We start from the raw sequence: 18076 nt of genomic DNA, 5'->3' as shown, positions 1-18076 counted from the left end.
TCGCGCGCTCTCTCGGCCTCTGTCCCACACGGACAGCGCTCTCTGTAAACTCCGTCAGCTGATTATCCCTCGCCACACTGCCTCGGAGGCACAATGCCAGGCGTAATCAACACGATTCTCCGTGATTCTCTGGGACTTTCTCTGTGTGCCTCAGTTTTTTTATTTGATATAATCTTCGTACTTTTTTTGTCTAAAACTTTTTTGTCATGTCCTTCTCCCCTCTTTAAAAAAATCTCCCCATGCCACCCCTCATTCCCCCTCTTTCTTTCTCTCCTCCGTTTCTCCCCCTCCTCCCCTCTTTCTTTCTCTCTCCTCCCTTTCTCTCCCCATCCCTCCCCAGCACGGAGACCATTAACGATGGCCAGTTTCACACAGTGGAGCTGGTGACCTTCGACCAGACGGTGAACCTGTCCATCGACGGCGGCCTCCCCACCACCATGGACAGCTTCGGCGCCGTGCGGCCCCTCAACCGCGAGGCGCCGCTATACGTGGGGGGTAGGGGCCCTCTCCAACAGAACTCACCCCCCTCCTCTGCAGGCACTCTGAACTACTACACTACTGTCACCCCCCCCCCCCCACGCCCCACCCCAAAACCAACACCTCATCTTGTCACCCCTGCACCCCCCCCCCCCCCCACACACACACCTCATCCCAGCCCCAGTCCCTGCAACCCAACTCCAAACTCCTCTCGGCGTCAGAACATACACTCACACCTCCCCCATCGCAACTGTGTCTGGTAGAGCCCACATGCAGAGGAACACACATTGCAACACACACAAACATGATTACACAAGAAAGCACGCAAACGCACACACACTTACACCAAAGAAAATGGTATCACACGGCAGCAAAGACACAGGATTACTAAGACTTCTTCATTCTATCAGACACAGTCTCACTCCAGTTCTGTGACATGGTATTAGCATGCACCATAATTAAAAGTTCAACAACTGTGTTGTATTATTGTTTCATCTGTAAAACAGCTCTGTCAATAAGCGAGGCCATTCCTGACATTAATCACTTTTTATGGCAACTCTCACTTGAGAAATGCAAAAACAGTCACTGGAGTGACTTGACTCACTTGAAATAGTGTTTTTTTCTGATGTCAGGATTGGCTTGGCATTGGCAGGTGCTCGTGTGGTGGTGTGTTTGTGATATGTACCTGTGTCTCTCTGCCACTGACACTTTCAAAGACTCTGAAGCTGCTTGTCATTCCTCAACCGCAAAAAAAGATTTGGGCTTGGGTTTGTCAACAGCATCCGGGCATGTCTCTTTAAAGCATCCTTGTCTTCCTCCTTCATCCCAGCCATCCCAGACCTGTGTTAGCTGTCTGTCTGTGCCCCTGGACGTCCTCCACCGCACCTCTAACCAACATCTCTTCTCTCCACCATGTCCTCTGCCCCTCCCCCTCCCTCCCTCCCTCCCTCCGTTTCCTCCTCGTTCTCCTACCTCCCTGCCCCCTCCCTCCCCACCTCGCAGGCATGCCGGTGGATGTCCACTCGGCCGCCTTCCGCATGTGGCAGATCCAGAATGGCTCCAGTTTCCACGGCTGCATCCAGAACCTGTACATCAACAACGAGCTGCAAGACTTCACCAAAACCCAGATGAAGCCGGGCGTGGTCCCGGGCTGTGAGCCTTGCCGCAAGATCTACTGCCTGCATGGCATCTGCCAACCAGACGGGGCGCAGGGACCCGTCTGCCACTGCCAGTCCGGCTGGAGCGGACCGCACTGCGACCAGCCTGCCAGCCAGCCTGCAAGCCCCTGCCAAGGCAGCAAGTAAGCGGTCGCAGTTAGTTTTTTCTGTTTTTTATTTTATTTTGAAACAACTGTCATGTTTGGTTTGGTGAGTTGACCGACTGACTGGCTGGCTGGCTAACCAACTAACTCTCTGGTTAACCTGGCTGGGTGATTGTGTGATCCAAAAGACTGGACTGACTGACCAACTGGCTGACTGGCTGTCTGTCTGGCTAACCGACTGAATGACTGGCTGGCTGACTGTCTGTCTCTTTGTCCGGCTACCCAACTGGCTGGCTGACTGTGATTGTCCAAATGAGAGACTGATGATCGACTGGCAGACTGACTGCCTGGTTAACTGTCTGTCTGCTGGACTGACTGAGCTGTGCTCTCCCCCCAGGTGTGTCCACGGGAAGTGCATCCCTCTGGACAGCCAGTCCTACAGGTGTGAGTGCGAGGACGGTTACCGCGGCGCCCTGTGCAACCAGCAGGGGGAGCTGTTCAACCCCTGCCGCCGCCTCTCCTGCAAACACGGACGCTGTCAGATCTCCGAGTCGGGCGACGCGTACTGCCACTGCGAGAGTGGCTACGCCGGGGAGCTCTGCGACGCCGGTACGACCGCTGGGCCGGTTACTCTTCCTGTCCTTCTTCCTCTGTGGGTTTTAATGGCAGTTGGCGGCATTCTTTGATGGTGCAACATCGCCCCCAACTGGACTGGAGTGAAGGCCAGAGACAGAGAAGGCCCCGTTTGAAATGAATGTAAACAATCTCAAGTGTCTCAGCATTGGGCCATTGACCCCCCCCCCCCCCTCCCCCTTGTTTAGAAGTCGGAGGTGTCGCCCAATCAAACGCACCGATACAAAAAGCAGAAGATTTGACCAGTGTGTCAGCATAGTGTCTGTGGTCCCCCCCTACTGTCTGCGTCCTGGATGTTAAACCTCCATACAGTACCCATACAGTACCCATCTCACAGCCTTGTGTCCTTCCCTCCTCCTCCCCTGTCCAGAGTCTGAGTGTCGGGGAGAGCCCGTGCGAGATTTCTACCAGGTCCAGCGGGGCTACGCCATCTGCCAGACCACCCGCATGGTTTCCTGGGTGGAATGCTCCGGCACCTGCGACACGGGCACCTGCTGCGCCAGCCAGCGAATGAAGCGCCGGAAATACACGTTTGAGTGCAGCGACGGCACCTCGTTCAGCGAGGAGGTGGAGAAGACCGTCAAGTGTGGCTGCGCAGGCTGCATGTAGCGCGTCCCACGCAAACCTGCTGCTGCCACTGAAGCTGGAGAAGGAACGAGAGAAAGAGAGAGTGAACCGGAGGAAAGAAAGATAAAGAGGAAGAGAGAGAGAGAGAGAGAGAGAAGAGAGTTTAAAAGAAATATATATAAAACCTCTATATATTATGGACAACAATGTTTGTAAAATAGGACCTTTCCTCCCTATCACCATATGCGTCCATGGGTGTGTGACGTACAGTAACACAGAGATAAAAAAAACAACGACATCAGCAACAACAACACGGAGAGTTGACAACGACAGCAACCACAGCAACGTTGTATCTGCAACGTTGCTCCAAAGGGGTCCAGATCTTTCCCAGGGTTGCGTTCAGAAGGAGGACCCCCTCCCACCCTGCCCGCACGGTGTGTTCTGTCCCTGTGCTCCATCTAACCACATCTCCATCTCACATCTCCACTTCCTGTGGCCCGTCAGAAAGATGGTGGCGTCCAGTCTGGTGAGGTTTGACGGTGGAGAGAGGGATGACGAGGAGAGATGGGAGATAGGAGGAGAGGAGGGTTGGGCCGGATGGCTGGTCCAGGCTAGGTAGATGAGTTGAGCTGGGAAGGAGCTAGGCTGGGCGAGGATTGGTGGTTATTTGCTGGGTAAAGCTGAGCTTGGCTGGGGTCCCTTTGGCCAAACTGAAGCAGGCCAGGTTAGGCAAAAGTGTGTTTTGCTGGGCTGAACCAGACTTAGCTAGACAGGACTGTAGCTGGGTTGCCATTGGCTAAATTGACCTGGGTTGTTTTATGGTTGTGGTGACTCTACGCTTTCTCAATAAATACTTACACATACTTATCTGCCACATACACACACGTACACACACTTGTCTGATGTAACCACGGGATGGTCATGATTGGCACATATGAGAGTAGAGAGAGGTCAGGGGTCAGTGATAATGTGACCTGGTGTTGCGGTGCCCTACTGAGGACTGATGACCTTATACACACTGCATCAACTAGCAACATAGATGAATAGTCATCCGCCCTTTAAATGTACATGGTCACCTTACACAGGATGCCAACTCAAACACCTGGTAGTACCATTTGGCAGTTGCTAGGATAGGCGCTTTCTACGGTTGTCGGGGAAGCTTTGTGAGGTCACGCCCATCATTCCCAGTAACACCCCCATCTGAAGCGGGCAGTGCCCAGTGGTAAACAATCCCAGCATGCATTGCCTCAGGGTTAGGATGATTTGCATAGCCCCTCCTCCTTGTAGAGAGGGGCATTTAGGCCCCTCCCCCTCGATGCCTGCAGTATTAAAACTTGAGCAAACTATTGCATGTGTGGAGAGAGTTTGCTGATGAATATGTAGAGCTTTTTATCATTATTATCATCATGTTTATTACAAAACAAAAATGTGCAGAATTGTGTTTATTTTTTGTTTTGTTTTTGTCTAGTTTCAAATGTTTTTGCATTATGATTTTATTTTTGTTATTATTTGGTTTGTAATCTGTAACTCCTTTAGCCCTCTCTTTATACAGAAATGCCTAACAGATTCTAATATATATATTTGTATTTCATTTTGGTATAGTATTTTTATATGTTAAAGAGTAATCTGTGTTTTCTGGAAGCGTTGGAACAGTCAAAATGGCATTTGATCAGTTATTTAGCTGTCTCTGTTACTTTACTGTATTTCACTCAACCAAACTAGTTTGTAATTGGCCAAAACAAGATATCAAAATGTTGGCCTTTGTTGTATAGGAGGCAGTATTGATCTAGAAAATTGTTTAATATTGTATATGTTGTCTTCCATGTGAATATTACATCTAATTCATTTGAGTCTGTGTGCTTTTCCGTTTTTACGATTTTATTTATTTTATCTTAAGGCTTTTTCTGTAGTAATTAAAATACATACTTGTCGCTGATTTTAGTAAATGATACAAAAAGAAACATAAAAAAAATAAAATAAATAAAATAAAAATAGTAAACAAAAAAAGCTGTAAGGTATTTGTGACATCGCTTAACCAGTTCCGTCAGTGTTCATTCCTGACCTGCTCAGACACATTCCTATTTGGGTGCAGGAGCCAGAGAGCATGGGGCTAATATTAAGATGAGCGACTGCCCCCCACCCCTATCCCCCCCCCCCCCCACCCCCGTCAAGAACCACATGGCTGAAATATAGATATAAACACCAAATTTTGGGGGGTTTTGTTCAAGTGATGCTAGTGCTAGTAATGCTTCTGTAATTCTATAAAAAAATAAAATAAAAAAATACATTTTGCTATATTTTGAGAATTATATTGCTTTCAGGAAACCTCCACCAAAAAACAGTCATGCGTATTTGGAAACACACTAGAGGCATAAAAGATACGAGGAAGATAAACTGCGAGACAAGCCTATAGTTTTACAAAACAGAGGCCCACCAATCAGATGTGCCCAAAACAGCCAGTCATGTGTTGCCACCTGCAACTTTGCGACTGGGTAAACACTACGTTCAAGAGCTGTACAGGTGCCATAAACAGAGAATTAAAGTAAATAACCTGAATGTATAAATGTGTATAGATAAATATGCTCTGCGCTTATTCATGAAGTGGTAACTTATATAGCTGTTATTTAGTATAAAGATGCCACAATCCTTGTTGCTTGTTTTCTACAGTGGGAGGCCTGTATTTTAAGCTGTGGTATGGTTCTTCCTGCATGCTTGGGTAACTGCTCTAAGGTCAGTCCAGAGTCCCCCCCATCCTTTCCCAGTAGGGTTTGAGAAGGATGACGACTGACCCAAGATCTGTCCCAAGGCGCAGTAATGCCAAGCCTCTCCTACAGCAGTGATCTCCCTTGTCTCTCTCTTTGTGTTCCATACTACGTCATGTGATCCAGTGGTGTTCAATACATTCGGAGAGTTACGAGTTCTGTTCTGTGTTCTGATACTGATGACCTGTCATCCAATGGGTTCATTAAGGCTCTTATATCCATATGGGCGTGTATCAATAGTGTCACATGACTCCCTGTCCCATGGGTCCTTCCCTCCATCCTGCACTGATGTGACCTGAAACAGGTGGCTTCCATTTCCTGGTTGTGATGTAGCCCGGAACTCCTGTGTCACATGACCAGCCTCACTAACATCCAAAAGGAACTGTGCGCAGAATAAAAAAAATGATGCAAAATGTCACTGATGTATTAAACTGGTGCATTAAAAGGTTTGAGAACCACAGAGAATCTCTGGGGTTTCCACGATTGTGTTGTTGTATGTGGCAGGGTTAAATTGCAGGATAGAACCTGTCTCCCAGTGATGCTGAATGTATGTAGTGCCACCGACAAAATGTTTACCAAAACTCCACTTTTCATTCAATAAACTTTAATGTGTGTGATTTTAACAGTGTGGCTCATTTGTCTCCTTGCTGTTTTGACTGAGCAGTGTGTGTTCGTGAGTGTGAGTGAAAGTATAGTTTAACTTACAATAGTGTTTAAATAGAGAGGAAAAAAATACAGACAAAACTTAAAATTCAAACATCTTTATAAGACCTCCAGCAAAAATACAGTCACTAACATTAAAGATGTATCATTCTTGGGATTAACATAAGTAAATCCTTGTTATTTCTTTTCCAATATACAAAAACAAAAAACTATAAATATCAACGGCATTGAATAAAACAAGTTCAAGTTGGATATTTGGTGGTTTGCTTAATTTAGGTCTATTAAATTCATTTGCAATTAAGGGGATCTTAAATAACGATAACATGAATGATACGGTTTAGCATTTACAAATGATTACTTTTGTAACGTAAAATAACCATCATAAAAATAACACTGCTAAAACTTTTTTTTTTTCCTCTCTCGCATCTTTTGAAAAACAGATGTTACTATTGCTGAATTATGGAAGGTTCACACCAAGAAAACATATTCCTGAAATCAAATCAAGATAAACTGTAAAATTTAATTGTAGACAGGTAGGCTACAGGCAGGCATCATTTACAAAGACTTCAAGAAAAAAGAAAAGATAAGGGTTCATCCATACGGCCACTAGAGGTCACTCTGATGCTGAAAACCATTACATTTTGCACAGAACCAGAGAACTAAACAGTAATGACATCTTCCTTGAACATCGCCATCACTGAACATGACCATGCACAGTTCTTAAACATATCTATCGTTATACATACTGACTTCCATCCAAAGAAAAACATTGTCTTTAACATCGGTACATTCTGCCTTGCCTGGTGTCCAATCCTTTCAAACAAACACAAATCACCAATCACTGGTTAACTACGTATTTATCCGTAATCACTCCTTATTGATCAATGATGAATGTTTCTTCAGCCCGCCAGTACTCAGGGAGGCACAGGTACGTGCATGCATAGTTTCAAGGAGAGGCGGCTTTACAAACCAGGGTTTGTTGTTCTGAAAGTACATAACATTTGTTTCTGAGATTCTATCCGTTGAGGTGATTGTTGTATGGAGAGCGGGCTGCTGATTGGGTGGGACAGACTGCGGGGACGTTGGTGTATTCACATTAACGAGACGGCTGAAGCATGCACGCGGCACGACTATTCGCCATTAAGCTAAAACAAGGTATGGAGGAGACGGACGGGTGCGCGGGAGGCTCGAACACCGCAGCCCGCCGGGCACTGTCTCCTACGCGTTTCAAACAGAGGGGAAAGACAACGACCCTTTGTTGAAATGTCATGACACAAACATGAAGCTTACGGGCGTCGTTCAAAGTAAAACAATGACAATATCAAGAGTCATAATGCTCAGGTTCTGACAACAAGAGTCCACAGAATCGACAGTGAAAACAGATGAAAATATGAGGATTGCTTCGGATTCGACATGTTGGAAATCAAGGATGTGGGCGCAGCGGGGCGAGAGGAGAGGAGGCAAATAAAGAAGGGGAGGGACTGCAATTCACAGAGGGAAGGGTTGTGCATGGAAACTCACTGCCACTCTCCTTCCACAGTACTCAAACATGTGCAGCAGCTAGAGAACTGAGACTCCACCTACGTTAACACACACGTCTATTAGTTCACACTTGATAAATAAGGCACCTGATCACAAGTCACACTCTTGCACACACACTGACTGCAAAACACACTGGAGGCATCCATGATGTAATGACAAGAGGCGACGGGTTGATCACTAAATGGAAAGTATGTCAAATGTTCAACAATGACAGGCTATGTTCCTAAACAATAGGACAAACACTGTTTTCTCATGCTTGATGACAAATCTGGCATTGAAGTTGAGAGAAACAAACCAATATTTACGATGTCTGTGACAGACTGCCAGAGAACACTACTCTCCTGCATGGAATCACATACAACCCTCACAACACAAACACACACACACTTTCGAAATCTACATTAAATATATCCCCGTCACCATTTGCATTTTGCCTCAGAAACGTAACAAAAGCATTCAACTATCCCACAAAATCACAAAAAAAAAAACTGCTTTTGCTCCTAATCTTTTCACCAAGATCATTTACAAACACAAAAGGAAAACACACAAATAGTCCTTTTTGTAGGGGGCAAAGAAACAAAAGACCAATCCCACTTGACAACAGCAGTCTGTCTGCAGTCAGGTTCTACTTGGTCAGAGACATCCTGGTGCGCTTGGCAGGAGTCTGTGGGGCCTCCTGGCCTCTCTTCACGGCAGACTTCGGATTTCCCTTCTGTGTATGTGCGGAGCCCTCTGCTCTCTTGGTGGCTGACTTAGGAGTCCCACTTGGCGTCGGTGTCGGCTCCTGGGCTTTCTTGGTAGCAGATTTGGGGCTTCCGCTCCGAGTAGGCATGACCTCCATCTTCCTCTGAGACCTGGTCAGTACCTGGTCCGAGGAGACCGGCGTAGTTGTGGCGTCCATGTCCGGAAGCGGAGTGTCCACCGGCCCCTCGGCACCTTTACCTACAGTGACTCTACTGTCAGTGACTCTACTTTGAGACGGTTTCTTTGTCTGTTTTTCTTTCGCACCAGCACCTGGTTTGACCAGCGGAGAACTATCCACTCCTGTTTTCTCTTCTTCAACCTTTTTATGGGAATCCGTTTTAGCCCCAGCAGCAGGGGCTGAGGACTTTGGTGTTTTGGGGGACTTTTGAGGCAATTTCTGCGATGATTCACTATCCCTCTTCATAGGCTCTCTAACAGTCCTACTGCTGGTTGTCTTGACCACACTTTCCTTCCCTGCAGGTTTTTGATCAAGAGAGGGTCTCCCTCTCACTGATTTTGCTAAGACAGGCTCCTTAATTTTTTTATTATCTGTCCGGCAGGCTTTAGCTCCCTTCACAGTTGCTAGTTTGGGTTTAGAGTTGGAGGTTTTCACGTTGGCAGCCTTGAGGCTTTCCCTTGGTGCATCCTTCACCTTTTTGGAGGTCTGCTGGACCTGCATCTTCTCCCGGATGTAGTTGTACTTCCTCAGGATCCTTGCGCTCGCTGGAATCTTCGCCTTAACAGAGGCCTTCTGAGCCTCACTTGCCTGGGCCTGGATCTCGGCTGAGGACGCGTACGGCTTTGTTGAGATCCGAGTGGCTGTGGTTAGCTCTTTTTTCTCCTTCCCTTTGGATATAGGGACCTCCTGCTCCAGGGCTTTAGCAATGAGTTTCTGGCTCTTGGGAGTGCTCTTCACAGGGGAGGCAATAGCAAACTTTTTCAGATGTTTCTTCAGGCGTTCGGCCTGCAGGCTTGGGAACACCCCCTGGGAGGTCCCTGGGAGGCAGGAAGAGCTGTGGAAGCACAGCTGCGTCTCAGAGGGAAGACGAGTGTTCACCTTCTTAACGATGACTAAGGACTTTGTCTCTGTTGACTGTAGGAACCATCGGCAGATACTGCTGAGGTCAAAGTTCTTCATGAAGAGCATCTGGACAGGGGAGAACCTCTGGTGTTCCGAAGACCTAGGCTTTCGAACCCTGCGCTTGCTCTTCCAGATGGCCGCCTGTCTGTCAGCCTTGTTCTTGTGCTTAGGAGCCGGCTGACCCTCTTTGTCCATCTGGAACCAGCCTTTTTGCATCTTATCAAATTTGGTGTTCAGGTTACTGATCATGTGTTGGTGTTCCTCACTGTTCAGGGCCGCCAGAAATTTGGGGGGAGTGGGTGCTGGCGGCTCCAGTCTGGGAGGGAAGAAAGGAAGGCCTGAGCAGGAGGGTAGAGAACTGGGCAGCTGAGAAGACACTGGAGAAGACTTGGGCGGAAGCTTTGTGATCTTTTCTGGTTTCACCCTGAAAGGAGACAACACTTCTCGGGGCTTCTCTGGTGTGTTTGGAGCAGTAGAGGAAGAGGGTGAGGCCAACCTTTGGGACCGGAGAGCTGACTTCCTGTTTTCAGGAGGTGATGAAGGGATAGGAGTCACACGGGTAATTGAATGGCTAGTGGCTACTTCAGCTTTGCTGCTTTCACTCCTGAGTGGCATCCTCCCTGGTCTTTCTGTATTGAGGGATACACGGGAATCTGATGCTGGAATGCTGTCATCTTGCAAAGGTGTTGCATCTGCTGCCTTCAGCAGTTTGCTGGCTTCTCTGTCCTTCAAGGGAGTCCGCTTGCCTCTTAGTGGGCTCCTCTGGGTGGTTGCCTCACTACTCATTGCCCCTGGGTCCTCTGGGAGGGAGGGAACCTCACTGGTAGTTTTCGGCATCTCAACCTCCTCAAACTCCTTTACAATCCCTGAAGACCTAAGCTTTTGTATGGCCAGCACCCTGCATTCTCCCCCCATGTTGCTCTGCTTCTCAATGGGCTTAGTTCCTGGAACTGTCTCGACTGCATCCACACTCTGCTCACTGATAGCCTGTGGTGCTGGTGTCTGTTGGGACTCTGAGGGTTCGATAGAGGTGGAAGTTGAAGACAGAGGAAGTGGAGGGGTGGATATGGGGAGGGGAGATGGGTTGGTGGGGAGAAGGGGCATAGGCTCAGTAGAAGTGGGTGGGAGGGATGTGGAGGGTTCTTCAGAGACAGAGGACGTCATGGCAATTGACTGGGGAGGAGAGACTGCTGGCCCGGCTTTCTTTGATTTGGCTGATCTGAGTGGTCGTTTAAACTCCTGGGTTTTAGGGGAATCCACTGTCTGTTCAGGGACTGGGGTGAGGGGAGGGGCCGGTGGAGATTCAGACACTAGGACAGGGACGGGCAGACAGTCAGGGACTGGGGCCGGGGCAGAAAGAGGGGCAGACACTGGTGCTGGCAGAGTCTCAGTTTCTGGGGCTGGTGTCTTTTCAGGAACGTGGGTTGGTAGAGAATCAGGAGCACTCTGACTTGCTTCAGCAAGGCTCTTTGACCCCATAATGTTTCGTCTCACGTTGATACGGCTCCTTGTGGGATGTTTTGGAGCAGGACTTTGGACGCTCTCAACTGGAGAAACAGCGATAGATGGACTCTCTGGTTTGGTCTCGATAGGTTGGAGAGAACATTTCATATGTGCCTTTGCAGGTCGTTTCAACGAGGGACTTTTAACTGAGTCAACCGATGAGCCAGGAGCAGATGATGATTCAGAAACGCCATGATTGCCTTTGGAATTGCTCTTAACAGGTTTTGGAGAACTTTTCTGAGACCTTCTACGCAAGCATCTGTCAGAGGCTTTGATAGGCCTACCATTAACATACCCTACAATTATCTTCTCAGTTTCACTAAATATAACTGGTTTGGGCTGAAACTTTTCATGACGCTTCCTACGCCATGGAGGTAACTCTTTCAGAAGAGCCTCCAGAGACTTCTCAGGGGAGAAATGAACCAAAGGATCAATCGTGTGCTCTTCTTTTATGGTGGTCATATCTGCAGCAGCAGACTCTGGTTCAGCCATATCCACTTCCTCAACCTCTTTCAATTCCTGCACTGTCTGAGTTTCATTTCCACTCTGATCTTTTCTTTCAGAGGAATCCGAGTGCTGCTGGGTCTTGGCCTCCTCAGCCTGCGCCTGCTCCTTCTCTTCCTGCTTTTCGTCTTGGGCACTCTCCACGACAGGGTTTGGTAGCTCAGCTTCCTGCTGGGGTTCAAGGTCCCCATTCTGGACCTCCTCTGAAACACACAGGGTCTCCTCTGTAGTATGACTTCCCGTTGGGTTTGCCCCTACCTCTGTCTCTATCACTTCAGCTAGACTTTCGTTTAATACTTCAACACCACTTGCATCTTGCCCCGCTGGTTCGACTACAGTCTGAACTACTCTCTCCTCTGACACAACGCTCTCCATTGCCTGCTCTGAATCTGTCACCGCAACCTGTTCAGTTTCGTTCAGCTGGGTTTGAGGAGGGACGGGAGGAGGGGTAGGGAAATCTTTGCACTGGCTCTGGTCTGACTCACTGTTCTCAACTACTGGGTTGGCTTCGCTGGCGGCTGCTTCCACCACCCCATCAGCTATGCCAGGGATGTCCATCTCAGACAGTTGCTCGGAGGGCGTCTTCTGACTAGCCGTCTCCGTACAGCCCTCAGCAATGGGAAGATCTACCAGAGGAACACCGTCGGGCTTGGCCAGGGCCTGTTTAGGAGTGACAGTAACTAGGCTGATGAGGTCTGGCATTGGGGCGATTGGATAGTTCCCCAGGTTGTCGTTGGGTCTCGACTTGCTGGCCAGCGTTCGGACGGTTTTCAGCTCCCACATCTCCTCAACGTAGAGGTGGCCTCTGGTGCTCTTCCGGGCGTTGCGGCGCGGGAGCATGCGGTGCCGCTGTCTCCTCAGCGACTCTGTGATCGGCTTGTCGATGTAGACGAGATCACAGTGGCCGAGGTCAGGGTCGGCGATGAACACGGACGACTCCCGAGGACGATAGCATGAGGATCCTCTTATCGTCTTCCTGGCAGTTCTAGGTGACATGTGGGATATTGCGTCTGGCGTCCTCTTCTCTGTGCAGGGCTTGGATGGTGTGCCTTTTGTGTGTCCAATCGCTCCCCTCTGTCTGGCCTGATTTGAGTGATCAGAATGATGACGTCTTTTCACTTGGGAGCTGAGTCTAGCACTGTGGCTCTCAGCCCTCTTTGAGGGGTCAGTATTGACCTGTCGTTCCTCTAGTTTTCCAGCAGGAGGCACTACAGAGGTGGTGAGTACACAGGACAGTTTCTTACCATCCCCAAGGCTGCCAGACTTCATAATTTTTATTTTCAGAGGAACGTGGTCACTAGGACGTGTGATATCAAGCTGTACGGGACTTTTGATGGGAACCGCCAGAGCCGTGATGCCTTCTGAAACGGTTTTCCGGAGGTCTAAAGCCGGCCCCCCGGTTCCTGGTGTCTGCAGAGAGACAGTAGTCTCCGGGATTTTCTCGGGGCTCACAGAGCTGCTGGTGTTGACACTGGCCATCTCCTGGATCTCCAACTGTCCCTTAGGAGTGGACATTAATGGGAGTGTGGGCTCTATGCAGGTCCTCGCTGGGGTGTCCAGGCAGGATTCCGGGCAGACAGAAGTGGATCTTATGTCCACCAAGGCAGGGTTAGGGTTCGAGGCTTGTGAAGTGCAGGAGGAAGCCTTGACTGCTTTGACTTCAGTCTGGAGGAAACCCAGGGCATCCACTATCTGTTTCTGGTGGTGTGGACACAGCTTGGCCATGAACTGCTCCAGGCTGGAGGTGGACTGCAGATCCTGGGCCTTGGCAGTAAGCAACTCTGCAGACTCACTGAAAGACAACGAACACAAGTCAATGATTAAAACATCATCTTGATTTAATTCACATGATAACAAAGAGGCAACAACATGATTAATGAACGACTTTGGCCATTTCCGCTTCTATAAATCCTAAACCAAGCCTATTGATTTTTCATTTCAATGTCAGCATTTTTCACATTACCACATTTCCTTCTCAGTTTTTCATGTTCTATGAATAGGACAAACTTAATTCAAATGACACATTTGGAATTCTGAGCTTGCATGTTAACATAATCAAGCAGTACTGTAGAAAAAGTATAAATTGTAACAATAAATTGTTTAATAAATATTGATCCATGCAAGAAAAGATGACAAGTGCCTCCATTTATTTTCACAATAGATTTATTAGAAGAATAAGTGATTTTGAAAAGTGGTTCTATCATCCAATGACCAATTACAATGTTACAGCTGATCTTTTTCAAAATGGCAATTTTCCTTACAGAACACATCAAGTAAATTCTTACACATGCACAAACACAATTAATCAATGGTGCCCCACGTTTAATGCAACATACATAAAATTAAGATCATATTAATCACTTCAGTTCAAAGATTACATATTTGGGGGCAAATATCTATTTGTCAAGTTGTCAAATCAAAATAGCCTTAAATAAAGGAAAACATACTAGTGCAATCAAATAAACATGGTAGTTAGTGATGATTAAGTGCTCAACTACATAGGACTTTAACGACAACCAAGTCTGAATAATAAGATAGTACAAAAAAACAATCCATAAATAAATTACAGTAAAAATAATGCATCTTGTCATACCATAACATGGCGAGAACTAAAATAAAGTTCTGTTGAGGTTTTGGTGTGTGCCTTCTGACTGAACATCTTCAACTAAATCTACAGTGGAACAATGTATCTGTTGTTTTTGGCCTTGATCATGCAGCTGAGGTAACCTGCTAGGGAACTTAATCACTGGGGTAAGCATACATTGCTGAAACACACCCATGCCAGGGAGATAGGGATTAGGCGGTGTGTGTGTAAATGTGTGAAATAAAGGGCTGAAGATATTTAAAAGTGACTGTGTGTGAGCAAATAGGAGTCTTTAGGAGTTTGTGTGCATGGGTGTTTGATTGACAGTGAGATAGCAATGAGAGAGAGCATTTGGACTAAAAGCAAAACTAACTGTAATCAGCTTATATAACGGATTTTACATTTTACATTAAAGTGAAGCTCAGAATAGGCTGACATGAAATAGACTACACTAACAACTAGAATGAGTTAACTATCAACAGTAGGTGATATTTATGGTGGTTGAGGCACTGTGAGCTGGAGAGAGAATTAAATACAGATGCAGCTAGAAACCCCCTTCTGGCTTGCATCTTTCCTGCACTGAGTTAACATTGACATTCATTGTGTTTAAAAGGACAAAGAAATAAAACTCTTGGTTTTGCATTACATCAGATATCTTTTGGCTCATAACACACAATCAAAAGAAGGCTTGTGTGACCAGCCAAAAAATAAGAATGTATTTTGTGAATTGTGAGATACAGTAGTTCTAAAATGGAGCAACAACAACTCCAAAACAACAAAAAAAGACAGAAGTAAAGTAGCTTTACTTCCAACTAGGTTTTTCGACCCGCTTTGTCATTGTTTTGTAAATTGACATCCCTGGTTGACTTTTTGACAGTTTGAGTCTAGAGATAGTACCTGAAGAAGAGGGAGTGGCATTAGTTTAGTCCCTGAGGGTGTTTTCACTCTCCATTTCACTTTTAACATTGTGATCTGATCACAATAATCTGAATATTTACAAGATAAATTACACAAGTGTTATTCTTTTTTTTTTTACAACGGGGTGAGATGGGGGATCAATAGGACCGACCAGCATAAACAAGAGCAGGAAAGATAACAGGACAACAAAAAGGACAAAGTTCACAGACACAGACTACACATGGGTGAACCCCATCTGGGTTGTAGTGGCTTTTCATATTCCAAAAAAGGGCAACAATTTAAATGAGGGTTAAATGAACTACCATGTAACTACATAGAAATAACTGTAGTAACGACATTGAAGGTAAACTCCTATGTAGTCAAACTTCATATTGGTTTAGCAGTACAAGCTGTTAGACATGAGAAACTTGGTATGAGGGAGGATAGGCTTTTCAGGGGTAAGCAAGTGTTAAAATTGATCTTGTTTCGTTAACACAATGTTCAACTGCTCCATTACAACATCCATTTACCCCTTCCATTCTTACCCTTACTCCTTCCCTGACTCCCCCTCCTCCATACAGTGCCTCCATACAATACACTTTTGTAGTGACACTTAAAAACATAGAATTGTTTACCTGCATGTATAATGTTTTACAACAGGTATTGCCATGTATTTACATGGTAATTACTGCAACCTTCAAGTAAAATATTGTCCAAAACTGCATTCCAGACCATGTGCCCAAGTCAATGACTTCAGCCAACTTTAGACGTGTGCCAGACTGGGCAACAACTTGTCCATCTTTTATCCCACCACTACATCCTTGCAAAGGTACACCATACTTTTACCTACTTCTACATTGGTTGGATGAAGAGGACTGAGGGATGGGAAATTACAAATATTAAAGAATTCCGAGTATCAATCATACATGTTTATGGAGTCATAGTGTAGGCTATGGCTCAATGTGACATAAATATACATTGCATACACTTTTCCATAAACCCTTCAGTTAAAAGGCTTAATCAATTTCACCTTACATTTCAAGTTGTCCAAAAACAAGACAAGTGTTGCCTTCAATCCTCATGCAAAATACACCAATATTTCATTCATTTATACATGTTGTAAATATGAAAAAGAAAATAGTTATGCTTCTAAATGTAAGCACTTTAAAGTTTATTTTTTCTTTCTCCGTTAAGAGAAGTGCGCTCTCAGTAGTTTAAACTTGGTGCCTTTAAGCAATAACCCATATGGTCTGTATAACCTTAACAGTCCCTCCAGTGCACCACACGAGGATGCTGCATATTTACAGCACACACACTGTCAGTATTCACAGTCCTTTCTGAAGACAGCGGCACATTGAACCATAAATAAATATCAAATCCTCATCAAAATTGAGTCACAACAAAGCAAGATAAAATGATTTAGTGTTAAACAAGTTGACAAGTTAAATTAATAAAGCATCTCCTGCGGCTAATCTGATGTGATTCTACTACGTAGAATTAACAATATAATTATTTGTATATATGTGTGGTGTATATTAACATCTGTAGTATTTGTATAGGTTTTGTGGAATTGGTGTATAAGCTATGTACATTCAGGGCTGCTTTAGTGACAGAAGAAATGCTCTGTCCTTAAATACTGTCCCTATGGTCAATAAAGATTATAAACTTTAAAAAGCTTTGACATTTTTAAATGCTTGACAAAAGAAATTCCATGAAGGGTTTTAAACAAATCAAAAACTATTTTCCAACACACAATGAACTTACTGCAACGACAACCAAAAGATCTGCGACACGGTAAAACATGAACTCCGTATCTTTAAAAATGTAAGCATCAAGCGTGCATGAAACTTTTAAACATATTCACATACCGTTTCAAATAATTCCAGTGTTTCATTTTCAGTAGTCTCTCTTGCAGTCTTAGCTTAGACAACAATATTGGCTATAAACTAAATTATTTCCATATCATATGGCCTTGCTATGGTAGTAAGCGTTTAGCAGCAAGAAAACAAATCTTAGACCATATTCTATATGCCATTTTTGCCATCATAATTATACTTCAAAAAAGCTTTTGGTCATGCCTCTTGGCTTGCCAATGAGAACACACAGAGCTGCTACATACAACAAAGTAGGTCCTAAACAACTAAATACAATTTCATTTAAGAGCTGAGGTAGTAAACCATCAGATTTGCTACGGTCATTCTTTTCTTTTTTCATGATATGAAAAATATATGAAGTGTCTCCTTTGTTGAATTTACATGAAATTGCTGTATGGTGACGACAACAGGCAAAAATTAAATTAAATTAAAAAAGGCTGAGAATCTGGAAAAGAAGCCCTGTGCTATTTGGTCACCTTTGATTAAAAACGATGCTCTTGGTTCTAAAGCATAGCATTGACGGAACCTAATTTGATTAAACAATGTTAGTTTGAGTGGGAAGGCAATTATCTGTTATGCAGCATGATTGTCATGGTGACACTGAAAAAACCTTATGACTTAATTTTTTCACAGACAAAACTGTCAGAACTCATTCCCACTCTATGCCATATTTTACATTAGTCTCAGACAACATACCAATTAAAGTTCTTGCCATCTACTGAGTAACTAAATTGAGAACAATTAAACCTCTTTTATATCATGGTCTGCAAGTTAACTGAAATGTTGAACATAAAAAAAATTACAAAACAAATTATAAACAAATGCTTCTACTAACCATGCAATACACCTGAAGGCATGCCTGTGTCTGGTGTTAACTGGAGAACCTCTCATCCAGGTTAACTGGAGAACCTCTCATCCAGGTTAACTGGAGAACCTCTCATCCAGGTTAACTGGAGAACCTCTCATCCAGGTTAACTGGAGAAC

The 18076-nt window shown here is 45.3% G+C and overlaps 2 protein-coding genes across 2 annotated transcripts; one reads left to right on the top strand and one right to left on the bottom strand.

Annotated features, from left to right (window-relative positions):
- Positions 1-336: 336 nt before the first annotated feature.
- Positions 337-5075, top strand: slit1a (slit homolog 1a (Drosophila)). The gene is made up of 4 exons (XM_067237092.1): positions 337-495; positions 1480-1777; positions 2136-2347; positions 2742-5075. Exons 1-4 carry the CDS (start codon positions 438-440, stop codon positions 2978-2980), a joined length of 807 nt encoding a protein of 268 aa, XP_067093193.1. The 5' UTR covers positions 337-437; the 3' UTR covers positions 2981-5075.
- Positions 5076-6452: 1377 nt separating this feature from the next.
- wu:fc17b08 (nucleolar protein dao-5) lies at positions 6453-13705 on the bottom strand. The gene is made up of 2 exons (XM_067236561.1): positions 13701-13705; positions 6453-13529 (listed from the first exon to the last, which is right to left on the bottom strand). Exons 1-2 carry the CDS (start codon positions 13703-13705, stop codon positions 8531-8533), a joined length of 5004 nt encoding a protein of 1667 aa, XP_067092662.1. The 3' UTR covers positions 6453-8530.
- Between the last annotated feature and the right edge of the window lie 4371 nt (positions 13706-18076).

Source organism: Osmerus mordax, chromosome 5, assembly GCF_038355195.1.
Source record: "Osmerus mordax isolate fOsmMor3 chromosome 5, fOsmMor3.pri, whole genome shotgun sequence".
Classification (NCBI taxonomy): domain Eukaryota; kingdom Metazoa; phylum Chordata; class Actinopteri; order Osmeriformes; family Osmeridae; genus Osmerus; species Osmerus mordax.
This window is presented reverse-complemented; position numbering and strand designations above follow the sequence as displayed.